This window comes from Lissotriton vulgaris, chromosome 1_2 (assembly GCF_964263255.1).
Source record: "Lissotriton vulgaris chromosome 1_2, aLisVul1.2, whole genome shotgun sequence".
In the NCBI taxonomy this organism is placed as follows: Eukaryota; Metazoa; Chordata; class Amphibia; order Caudata; family Salamandridae; genus Lissotriton; species Lissotriton vulgaris.
The window spans coordinates 301,563,550-301,576,178 of NC_141686.1; the positions used below are offsets into that span (position 1 = coordinate 301,563,550).

A 12,629-nucleotide genomic window follows, 5' to 3' on the forward strand; every position below is an offset into this window, starting at 1 on the left:
AGAGTGAGGCCAGTTACCTATGTTAAAAAGAGCCTGTCATACAGGAATATATCTATGAAGAGAGATAGCTGAAGGGTCAGAGATCTAGAGAGAGAGAGAGAGATGGGCTATCTGCCCTGGGAGATCCACAACCTGAGTGAGGCGCCGACGTCCCAAGTCAGATAGTCTTCGGCTAGCCGAGAGATCCTTCCACGCTCATGCAGCTGGGCACCCGCAGGAAAGGTCTGACCTCAGATTTGACGGTTGGGTCTTGTTATACCTCAAATTGAGGAACTAAGGTTCTCCGGTGACACTGGCCTACGCCTTGTTCTGTGCAGGCGGTTTGACCGCAAGTGTTCCAGGACACCGGAAGGACACCTGTACTGAACATTTTGTTTTGGACGCCTCTGAACAGTGAACATCTTGTTTTCTTTCCTAAAAAGGACAGGTTGTCGTGTACATTTCTAAACTGTGACAGTTGGTCACGTACATTTCTAAAACAGAGACAGTTTACGTACATTTCTTCATATCTGCACGTGCTGGACCTAATGATAGGAGCAGAGTATTGCCGAAGGTTGCTGTTTGAACTTGAGCAAGCTATGTTTCAAAAAAATAATACTTTTAGCAATGTTTTCAGGAAGCTATACCACGTGTACCAGGGTAAGTGTGTGTGTGTGTGTGGGTGTTGGTCTGGTGAGCTGACAGTGAAGCTAAACACTCTTTTGAAGGCCTATTTTCATCTTGTTTATTTTGGTGCACAAAAACGTGTGTTTGTAAGCCTGCATGCATAGTGGGCCCTGGGGCCTTTATTTACTACTGAGGAAAGCTAGTTATCTTGGCATGTTTTCAGATTTTTATCACGCAAGGTCCACATCAGACCTTCATGTTACCAAGGCTGTCAGAACTCTCCTTTCTGGTGATGTTAGATGGTAGAACGGGACCCTCCATCATCTGCCCCCTCTTGTTCATTTATGAACACACTCTTAAGTGAGTATTTTGTTGAATTTTCTGCTAATGGTGGAATCCATGGCATGTCATTGACATAGCACTTAAAACTAGTTGGACGTGCAACATTTTCGTCTGACCTTAGTAGTTGGATATACTGTTGACCTGATTTGTTGAGCAGGCGCTCATACTGAGTAGCTGTAGTGTCGTTGCTCAGTGTGTCTCTACCTGGGGGAAGAGGTGGGGCTGATGGTACTCCAGAGTGTGTGTCAGGTGGTGCTGGATGTGAACTACATTGTCCTAGCTCGATCATTTGTACCTGTTCTCCATTCCCGTCCCCAGGAGCCCGGTCTATGTCTTCATATTTTGGTGTCTGGTAAATCCCTGTCCTAGCATAATTCATCCCTACCGCTTTTGTACTCAATCTCTTGATACAGTGACTCCCCAGCTGAAAGGCACAACACAGAAAGACCATAATCCCGACTATAGGTATCATCAGCTTTAGAATAGCAGTTAGCCAGGAGGGCATCCAATCAAAGTCGAACCAGTCCGTTGGGATAATGTCTGCAGGGGCACCTCCTTCCTCGATCATTTCTTTTCCCAAGTTAGTCAACTCCTCAATGGCCCTTGATATGGATCCGTTGTCCTCGTCGTTTCCAGGTATGAAAGTGCAGCAGGATTTTCCTATTTGATGACACAGACCTCCATCTTTGGCCGTTAGCATGTCAAGGAAGTAACGATGTTCCAGAACCATTAGTCGTAATGGGCGCAGTTCTTCCCTTATTGCATTTAGGCCATCTCTGGTGCTATTTATTGCTTTCATGACCTCATAGCGGGTTACTTCCAGCCAACGGGCAGTAGCTTGAGTTTGAAACATTGGGAATGCCCCTCCGAAGAAAAGCTGGGCCTCGCTAAAGAGGCGGAACTCTTCTGGGACCTTACCACGGGCTTCTCCTGCAAAGTACTCTGCTGCTCGCCGGTGTCGATGGAGGAATGTCAGGTCACCTGTCATTGGATGTGACAGGATGTGGGAAGCATTTGATGCTGGTACGACCAGATGAATTTCATGCAAAGTTACCAAAGTACACAGTCCGAGCCACTGAGGAGGTAGTTGGGGATAGAGGTGCTCTCCGCAAGACCAGTAATAATCCATTAGAGTAGTGGTGCCGAACTGCATGTCGAAGCTGAAAATCGTGGAATTACAATCTGTGTTGTGCCCAACAGCCACCGAGCCATTTCCTATGAAACAAAGAGAAGGGTTTTTCAGTTTGAATCCTTTTTTATGTTCTGGCATTCCTTCCCCACTCCACGTGTACCTCCCGCTTTCCTCAGCCCATATTTGACCACACTTTTCCCCTTCGTTCCAGTCCGCCCAAGGGGGTCCCAAGGCTGCCGCCTTACACCAAAACCCTCCGGGGCTCTGCCACTTGTTGTTAAGGTAGACCTGCGCTAGGAGGCGTAGCATTGTCCTATCCTTGCATGGGCAGTGGTGTTGGCCCGGTGGGTGTGGGTGTTTATATGATAGATCACATCCTGTCCGGGGTGTGTTGTTTGTTATGTACCCACGTTTCCTAATGCCCTGTTCCTGCCAATCCATGTCCGGTACCCCTGTCCTTCGCATTTCTTTGAATTCCTCCCCGAGTTCAGCTAGGTCGGTGACAACCTTGTGCACAGTGTAAATGTAATCCCATGTAGTGGTGTTTACAAAGAGTACTTCCTTTCGGGCTGAAAGGACCCGAATCTGCCCTTTTATCCGGCAGAGGTACAAGTGAAGAAGGCATATGGCTATGTGCGGTGGAACTTCCTTGGGAAAAATCAGTCTGTCAGCCCCTACTGCATGGGGAATGTAGGAACATACGTAGCAAGACTCATTTGTTACTATTTTCCCAACTGCTGTCATGTCCCTGTACCAGGAGTTGTCTACCATAGAGGAGTGGACTGAATGGTCCCTTACTATTTGGGGTAGGCTGAGCATGGGCCCTAGGCCTTCTTGTATTTGCACGAGATGTTGGAATGTTTTTAGCGACATTCCTTTGGGCTTGTGTCTTGTGTCTATATGGGTGCCGGGGACAAACGGGGAGGGGATACGGGGTTTCGACTTTGTCATGTATGGGGGTATGGCGAAGGCAAATCTACGTGGTCTATGGTGGCGGGGAGGGTGTCGACGGGATGCTCGTTCTGTGGCGTTGGTAGCTGTATTCCAGGGACTAGTCCTTTCCTCTGGGCTACCGGGTGAGAGTTCAGGGTGCATACTAATGGACGTGCTGCTAGCAATGCTATTCTCCGGGAGCTCAGGACCTAGTGTGCTGTGTGGTGCTTTCTGCTGTTTGAGTGTGACCGCTGGTACAGTGGATGGAACAATAGGCAGTGAGGCACCTTGGCTGCTTCTATCACTATAACTTTTTACAGCAAGAAAAAAGATATACCAGTTGAATGTTGCTAGTGCCACTCCAACAATAATACAAAACATAAGAACAGTGAGTATACATAACTTTGCTTCATAGGCGCTATATTCGTGGACGTCTTCTTCTTCTTCTTCTTCAATGATGGATGGAACGGTGGATGGGAAGTCGTCGTCCTCATTCAGGGGGATCATGGCCATGTTGTTTCCCTCTTGTTTCCCTCTTTTAGTCCATTGGCTGTTGCTGCGCAGGTGCAGGATCGAAGCGGACGTCTCTCCTGTGGATCCATGCTTTCCTTTCGCTTATCCGGATGGCAGTTGGAGAAGAGTCAATCACTTCAAAGGGTCCGTCGAACTTAGGATCTTTCCAACGCCTGACGTGCCTCCGGATGAAGACGAGAGTTCCAGGACGGATTGGTGGGAGCTCAGGATCGATGGGGCCCTTCTCCTTCCTTTTGGATACCTGGACAGAGAGGAACTGCGCAGCGCGGGTTAGTGTGCACAGGAAGTCATAAAGCTCAGCCTTAACAATCTCAGAGGATGACTCGCTATCAGTTTTGGGCCTGCTGGGAGGGACTGCTACATTTATGGATCGTCCGGTTACAAGTTGGTGGGGGGTGAGGTGGTGATCCGAGCTCGGGGAATTTCTTAATGAGAAGAGGGCCAGTGGGAGACAGTAGAGCCACTTTTTGCCAATGGTGGCGCTAATTTTGCTTATTTTGGTTTTGAGTAAACCGTTGAGGCGCTCACAAATGCCATTGCTTTGGGGGTGGTAAGCGGATGTCAGCTTGTGTCTGATGCCTAGCATTGTGGTGAGAGAGGAGAAGATGGCGTTTGAAAAATGGCTTCCGTTATCAGTCCTGATGGCGGAAGGAATTCCAAAGCGGGAGATGACGTCACGGAGCAGGAATGTGGCTGCTGCTTTGGCATCGCAGTGGACGCATGGCCCCACGTTGGGCGCCAGCTGTTGAGGGGGAAGGAAAGCCCTCTGGGGTGTGGTCACGAGTCACAACCCACAAACCACCCTGCTGTGGTCATGAGCCGTGGTCACAGGTCACCGACGCACACTTCACTGAGGAACAAGGAGCAATGATATGAGGTGACAACGATCACATTTAAAGTGGCATTTTATTTGTTAAGTCTTAAGTACATCAGAAAATGCATTTATTAATTGATCAGCCTGAGCAATGAAATGTTTGAAAGTCTGACTTTAATCTGTCAGGGTTAAAACAAAACGCAAGTTCACATTCAGAATACATTCAAAGAAACAATAGCGCCTACAAAGGTGCTTTTCTGAAGAGAATTACCCAAGCAAGTTTAACATTCTAAAGAGATCCAAGGTGCAAAAAGGACTGGGATCTTTTTAAAGGCACAATAGAAATTAGTTAGGGAAAGCAGAACACTCTATAAAGTCTAGTGCCTTGAAGCACCTTAACTATGAAGACTATCCCAGCAGGGCCTAGTAGTTTAAGGGAACCTAAAAATGCAAGGAATTGGGTGTGAATGGAAAATACAGAGTAAGGACAGAGATATAAAAAGACAACAGTATTATCTGGCTTAGGAAGTCTACCACCTGAGAGAGAGGATTTGAAGTCCCAAGTCAGACAATCGGCTAGCCGGAGAGCTTGCATGCAAAGGTCGCATCAGCAGAGCTCTGGCTTCAGATTTGACGGGCTGAATCTAATATACCTGAAAAATGCAGAACTAACACTGTTCTGACTCCTTTTCTGACGCAGGTGGCTTTGACCGCATTGTCCTAGGACAGTGGGAGTGGTCAGGTGTCCCAATGGTTGGTTGGCCCTGCTTGACCCCAGAACATAGACAAAGACTTCTTGTCCTGTACATTTCTAAAAATATATGTGCGAGCGGAACTTTAGTGTTTCAGTGGAAAGTCCCTGAAATGTGTCAATCTGCCTCTGCACCAGCTGAGTCTCGTGTACGTGTGAGAGTGGGGTGTCTTGAAATGGCGCTTGTGAAAGGCTACTGTACTTTTCCAAAGTTGCTCAAGTTACCTCGCTGTGTCCTGCACACTAGAAAGGCACGTTTTGAAAATGATTTAGGCCCAGTGGATTTTGCTAACATAAGGTGTGACCTTTGGCCTTTCGCTTGGGCCCATAAACCTGAAATTAAGGGAATCTGTGGGATCCCATTTGCTGATTATACATAGCAAAAATTGTGGGATTTCAAGCATATTTTCAGATTTACTCTAGCAGGGCCAGGTAGGGCCTTCAAGCTACCAGGGTTGATAAAAAGGCCCTCTATCATCTGCATCTCCCTCACTCACCCCATTCACTGTCTCCAACTCACTGTCTGCCACGGCTTCTCCTCCACTCTCCCCATTCACTGTGTCCCACTGCCTGTACAGTGCTCCATGCCCACTCACTGTCGGCGCACTGCATCTCATCCGCACGCTCTGACTGCCCACTGCTTCTACCCACTCTCTGTCTGTGCAGTGAATACACTCCACTCTACACCAGTCACTGTCTGCCCACTGCTTCACCTCCACTATCGACCCAGTGCCACTTAGGGGCGGCTTCTCCGCTAGGGCAGAGGAGCATTGCCCAAGTAAGTTCAAAAAGAAAAAGATAACACAAATGTATTATGCACTGGAGGAGCTGTGCGTGTGTCTCAGTCCTGGCAGAGATGCACTGGGGGAGCTGTGTGTGTGTGTCTCAGTCCTGTCAGAGATGCAGTGGGAGAGCTGTGCGTGTGTCTCAGTTCTGACAGAGATGCACTGGGGGAGCTGTGTGCGTGTGTCTCAGTCCTGTCAGAGATGCAGTGGGAGAGCTGTGCGTGTGTCTCAGTCCTGACAGAGATGCATTGGGGGAGCTGTGCGTGTGTCACAGTCCTGACAGAGATGCACTGGGGGAGCTGCACGTGTGTCTCAGTCCTGACAGAGATGCACTGGGGGAGCTGTGCGTGTGTCTCAGTCCTGACAGAGATACACTGGGGGAGCTGTGCTTGTGTCTCAGTCCTGACAGAGATGCAGTGGGGGAGCTGTGCTTGTGTCTGAGTCCTGACAGAGATGCACTGGGGGAACTGTGCGTGTGTCAGTCCTGACAGAGATGCACTGGGGGAGCTGTGCTTGTGTCTCAGTCCTGACAGAGATGCACTGGGGGAACTGTGCGTATATCTCAGTCCTGACAGAGATGCACTGGGGGAGCTCTGCTTGTGTCTCAGTCCTGACAGAGATGCACTGGGGGAGCTGTGCTTGTGTCTCAGTCCTGACAGAGATGGACTGGGGGAGCTGCGCGTGTGTCTCACTCCTGGCAGAGATGAACCGGGCAAGCTGTGCGTGTGTCTCAGTCCTGACAGAGATGCACTGGGGGAGCTGTGCTTGTGTCTCAGTCCTGACAGAGATGCACTGGGGGAGCTGTGCGTGTGTCTCAGTCCTGACAGAGATACACTGGGGGAGCTGTGCTTGTGTCTCAGTCCTGACAGAGATGCAGTGGGGGAGCTGTGCTTGTGTCTGAGTCCTGACAGAGATGCACTGGGGGAACTGTGCGTGTGTCAGTCCTGACAGAGATGCACTGGGGGAGCTGTGCTTGTGTCTCAGTCCTGACAGAGATGCACTGGGGGAACTGTGCGTATATCTCAGTCCTGACAGAGATGCACTGGGGGAGCTCTGCTTGTGTCTCAGTCCTGACAGAGATGCACTGGGTAACTGTGCGTGTCTCAGTCCTGCCAGAGATGCACTGGGGGAGCTGTGCTTGTGTCTCAGTCCTGACAGAGATGCACTGGGGGAACTGTGCGTATCTCAGTCCTGACAGCGATGCACTGGGGGAGCTGTGCTTGTCTCTCAGTCCTGACAGAGATGCACTGGGGGAGCTGTGCTTGTGTCTCAGTCCTGACAGCGATGCACTGGGGGAGCTGTGCGTGTGTCTCAGGCCTGACGGAGATGCACAGGTGGAGCTGTACGTGTGTCTTAGTCCTGGCGGAGATGCACTGGGGGAACTGTGCGTGTCTCAGTCCTGACAGAGATGCACTGGGGGAGATATGCTTGTGTCACAGTCCTGACAGAGATGCAGTGGGGAGCTGTGCTTGTGTCCCAGGCCTGACGGAGATGCACTGGGGGAACTGTGCGTGTCTCAGTCCTGACAGAAATGCAGTGGGGGAGCTGTGCTTGTGTCTCAGGCCTGCCGAAGATGCACTGGGGGAACTGTGCGTGTCTCAGTCCTGACAGAGATGCACTGGGGGAGCTGTGCTTGTGTCTCAGGCCTGCCGAAGATGCACTGGGGGAACTGTGCGTGTCTCAGTCCTGACAGAGATGCACTGGGGGAGCTGTGCTTGTGTCTCAGTCCTGACAGAGATGCACTGGGAGAACTGTGCGTGTCTCAGTCCTGACAGAGATGCACTGGGGGAGCTGTGCTTGTGTCTCAGTCCTGACAGAGATGCACTGGGGGAGCTGTGCGTGTGTCTCAGTCCTGACAGAGATGCACTGGGGGAACTGTGCGTGTCTCAGTCCTGACAGAGATGCCCTGGGGGAGCTGTGCTTGTGTCTCAGTCCTGACAGAGATGCACTGGGGGAACTGTGCGTGTCTCAGTCCTGACAAAGATGCACTGGGGGAGCTGTGCGTGTGTCTCAGTCCTGACAGAGATGCACTGGGGGAGCTGTGCGTGTGTCTCAGTTCTGACAGAGATGCACTGGGGGAACTGTGAGTGTCTCAGTCCTGACAGACATGCACTGGGGGAGCTGTGCGTGTGTCTCAGTTCTGACAGAGATGCACTGGGGGAGCTACATGTGTGTCTCAGTCCTGACAGAGATGCACTGGGGGAACTGTGCGTGTTTCAGTCCTGACAGAGATGCACTGGGGGAGCTGTGCTTGTGTCTCAGTCCTGACAGAGATGCACTGGGGGAACTGTGCGTGTCTCAGTCCTGACAGAGATGCACTGGTGGAACTGTGCGTGTCTCAGTCCTGACGGAGATGCACAGGGGGAGCTGTGCGTGTCTCAGTCCTGACAGAGATGCACTGGGGGAGCTGTGCATTTGTCACAGTCCTGACAGAGATGCACTGGGGGACCTGCACGTGTGTCTCAGTCCTGATAGAGATGCACTGGGGGAGCTGCGCGTGTGTCTCAGTCCTGATAGAGATGCACTGGGGGAGCTGTGCTTGTGTCTCAGTCCTGACAGAGATGCAGAGGGGGAGCTGTGCGTGTGTCACAGTCCTGACAGAGATGCAGAGGGGGAGCTGTGCGTGTGTCACAGTCCTGACAGAGATGCAGTGGGGGAGCCGTGCGTGTGTCTCAGTTCTGACAGAGATGCACTGGGGGTACTGTGCGTGTCTCAGTCCTGACAGACATGCACTGGGGGAGCTGTGCGTGTGTCTCAGTCCTGACAGAGATTCACTGGGGGAACTGTGCATGTCTCAGTCCTGACAGAGATGCACTGGGGGAACTGTGCGTGTCTCAGTCCTGACAGAGATGCACAGGGGGAGCTGTGCGTGTCTCAGTCCTGACAGAGATGCACTGGGGGAGCTGTGCGTGTGTCACAGTCCTGACAGAGATGCACTGGGGGAGCTGCACGTGTGTCTCAGTCCTGATAGAGATGCACTGGGGGAGCTGCGCGTGTGTCTCAGTCCTAATAGAGATGCACTGGGGGAGCTGTGCTTGTGTCTCAGTCCTGACAGAGATGCAGAGGGGGAGCTGTGCGTGTGTCACAGTCCTGACAGAGATGCGGAGGGGGAGCTGTGCGTGTGTCACAGTCCTGACAGAGATGCAGTGGGGGAGATATGCCTGTATCTCAGTCCTGGCGGAGATTCACTGGGGGAACTGTGCGTGTCTCAGTCCTGACAGAGATGCACTGGGGGAGCTGTGCTTGTGTCTCAGTCCTGACAGAGATGCACTGGAGGAGCTGTGCGTGTGTCTCAGTCCTGACAGAGATGCACTGGGGGAGCTGTGCTTGTGTCTCAGTCCTGACCGAGATGCACTGGGGGAGCTGTGCTTGTGTCTCAGTCCTGACAGAGATGCACTGGGGGAACTGTGCGTGTCTTAGTCCTGACAGAGATGCAGAGGGGGAGCTGTGCTTGTGTCTTAGTCCCGACAGAGATGCACTGGGGGAACTGTGCGTGTCTCAGTCCTGACAGAGATGCACTGGGGGAGCTGTGCTTGTGTCTCAGTCCTGACAGAGATGCACTGGGGGAACTGTGCGTGTCTCAGTCCTGACAGAGATGCACTGGGGGAGCTGTGCGAGTCTCAGTCCTGACAGAGATGCACTGGGGGAGCTGTGTGTGTGTCACAGTCCTGACAGAGATGCACTAGGGGAGCCGTGCATGTGTCACAGTCCTGACAGAGATGCAGTGGGGGAGCTGTGCATGTGTCTCAGTCCTGACAGAGAGGCACTGATGGAGCTGTGCTTGTGTCTCAGTCCTGACAGAGATACACTGGGGGAACTGTGCGTGTCTCAGTCCTGACAGAGATGCACTGGGGGAACTGTGCGTGTCTCAGTCCTGACAGAGATGCACAGGGGGAGCTGTGCGTGTCTCAGTCCTGACAGAGATGCACAGGGGGAGCTGTGCGTGTCTCAGTCCTGACAGAGATGCACTGGGGGAGCTGTGCGTGTGTCACAGTCCTGACAGAGATGCACTGGGGGAGCTGCACGTGTGTCTCAGTCCTGATAGAGATGCACTGGGGGAGCTGCGCGTGTGTCTCAGTCCTGATAGAGATGCACTGGGGGAGCTGTGCTTGTGTCTCAGTCCTGACAGAGATGCAGAGGGGGAGCTGTGCGTGTGTCACAGTCCTGACAGAGATGCAGAGGGGGAGCTGTGCGTGTGTCACAGTCCTGACAGAGATGCAGTGGGGGAGCTGTGCGTGTGTCTCAGTTCTGACAGAGATGCACTGGGGGCACTGTGCGTGTCTCAGTCCTGACAGACATGCACTGGGGGAGGTGTGCGTGTCTCAGTTCTGACAGAGATGCACTGAGGGAGCTACACGTGTGTCTCAGTCCTGGCAGAGATGCACTGGGGGAGCTGTGCGTGTGTCTCAGTCCTGACAGAGATGCACTGGGGGAACTGTGCGTGTTTCAGTCCTGACAGAGATGCACTGGGGGAGCTGTGCTTGTGTCTCAGTCCTGACAGAGATGCACTGGGGGAACTGTGCATGTCTCAGTCCTGACAGAGATGCACTGGGGGAACTGTCTGTGCGTGTCTCAGTCCTGACAGAGATGCACAGGGGGAGCTGTGCGTGTCTCAGTCCTGACAGAGATGCACTGGGGGAGCTGTGCGTGTGTCACAGTCCTGACAGAGATGCACTGGGGGAGCTGCACGTGTGTCTCAGTTCTGATAGAGATGCACTGGGGGAGCTGCGCGTGTGTCTCAGTCCTGATAGAGATGCACTGGGGGAGCTGTGCTTGTGTCTCAGTCCTGACAGAGATGCAGAGGGGGAGCTGTGCGTGTGTCACAGTCCTGACAGAGATGTAAATGTAAATGTGTTTCGATTTATATAGCGCAACACTTTAACCCAGGGGTCTCAAGGCGCTTGCTTAGGGAACCCGTCCTGGTATTCCCCTGTGAGATACCCCGGCCGGGTATCCACAAGGTGAAAGCCAGGCATCCCGCCGCGAGGGGCCGTAGTGGAGATTAAGCAAGCTATTGCCCAGAGTCGCAGAGTGTGACCCCGTGAGTCGAGTAGGCACCGGAGCGAGAATTGTCGACTCCGTGGAATTTTGAGCCCGACAGAGATGCACTGGGGGAGCTGTGCTTGTTTCTCAGTCCTGACAGAGATGCACTGAAGGAGCTGTGCGTGTGTCTCAGTCCTGACAGAGATGCACTGGGGGAGCTGTGCTTGTGTCTCAGTCCTGACCGAGATGCACTGGGGGAGCTGTGCTTGTGTCGAAGTCCTGACAGAGATGCACTGGGGGAACTGTGCGTGTCTTAGTCCTGACAGAGATGCAGAGGGGGAGCTGTGCTTGTGTCTTAGTCCTGACAGAGATGCACTAGGGGAGCTGTGCTTGTGTCTCAGTCCTGACAGAGATGCACTGGGGGAACTGTGTGTGTCTCAGTCCTGACAGAGATGCACTGGGGGAACTGTGCGTGTCTCAGTCCTGACAGAGATGCACTGGGGGAGCTGTGTTTGCGTCTCAGTCCTGACAGAGATGCACTGGGGGAGCTGTGCTTGTGTCTCAGTCCTGACAGAGATGCACTGGGGGAACTGTGCGTGTCTCAGTCCTGACAGAGATGCACTGGGGGAGCTGTGCGTGTCTCAGTCCTGACAGAGATGCACTGGGGGAGCTGTGCGTGTGTCACAGTCCTGACAGAGATGCACTAGGGGAGCCGTGCAAGTGTCACAGTCCTGACAGAGATGCAGTGGGGGAGCTGTGCATGTGTCTCAGTCCTGACAGAGAGGCACTGGTGGAGCTGTGCTTGTGTCTCAGTCCTGGCAGAGATGCACTGGGGGAGCTGCGCATGTGTCTCAGTCCTGACAGAGATGCAGTGGGGGAGCTGAGTGTGTATCCCAGGCCTGACGGAGATGCACTGATGGAGCAGTACTTGTGTCTCGGTCTTGACAGAGATGCACTGGGGGAGCTGCGTGTGTGTCTCACTCCTGGCAGACATACACTGGGGGAGCTGCACGTGTGTCTCAGTCCTGGCAGAGATGCAGTGGGGGACGTGTGCGTGTGTCTCAGTCCTTGATGAGATGCGCTGGGGGAGCTGTGCGTGTGTCTCAGTCCTGACAGAGATGCACTGGTGGAGCTGTGCTTGTGTCTCACATCTGGTGGAGATGCACTCGGGTATATGTGCGTGTGTCCCACTCCTGACAGAGATGCACTGGGGGAGCTGTGCGTGTGTCTCAGTCCTGGAGTAGATGAACTGGGGGAGCTGTGTGTGGGTGTCTCAGTACTGGCGGAGATGCACTGGGGGAGCTGTGCATGTGTCTCAGTCCTGGCGGAGATGCACTGGGGGAGCTGTGCGTGTGTCTCAGTCCTGACAGAGATGCACTGGTGGAGCTGTGCTTATGTCTCAGTCCTGGTGGAGAGGCACTTGGGTATATGTGCATGTGTCCCACTCCTGACAGAGATGCACTGGGGGAGCTGTGCGTGTGTCTCAGTCCTGGCGTAGATGCAGTGGGGGAGCTGTGTGTGGGTGTCTCAGTCCTGGCGGAGATGCACTGGGGGAGCTGTGCGTGTGTCTCAGTCCTGGCTGAGATGCACTGAGGGAGCTGTGCGTGTGTCTCAGTCCTGACAGAGATGCACTGGGGAGCTGCGCGTGTGTCTCAGTCCTTGATGAAATGCGCTGAGGGAGCTCCGCATGTGTCTCAATCCTGACAGACATGCAGTGGGGGAGCTGTGCATGTCTCAGTCCTGGCGGAG

General features: G+C 53.1%; 1 protein-coding gene across 1 annotated transcript; it reads right to left on the bottom strand.

Moving 5' to 3' along the window:
- Positions 1–865: 865 nt before the first annotated feature.
- On the bottom strand, positions 866–3,512 carry LOC147736557 (uncharacterized). The gene has a single exon (XM_086953770.1). It carries the CDS (start codon positions 3,392–3,394, stop codon positions 902–904), a length of 2,493 nt encoding a protein of 830 aa, XP_086809896.1. The 5' UTR covers positions 3,395–3,512; the 3' UTR covers positions 866–901.
- Positions 3,513–12,629: the final 9,117 nt, after the last annotated feature.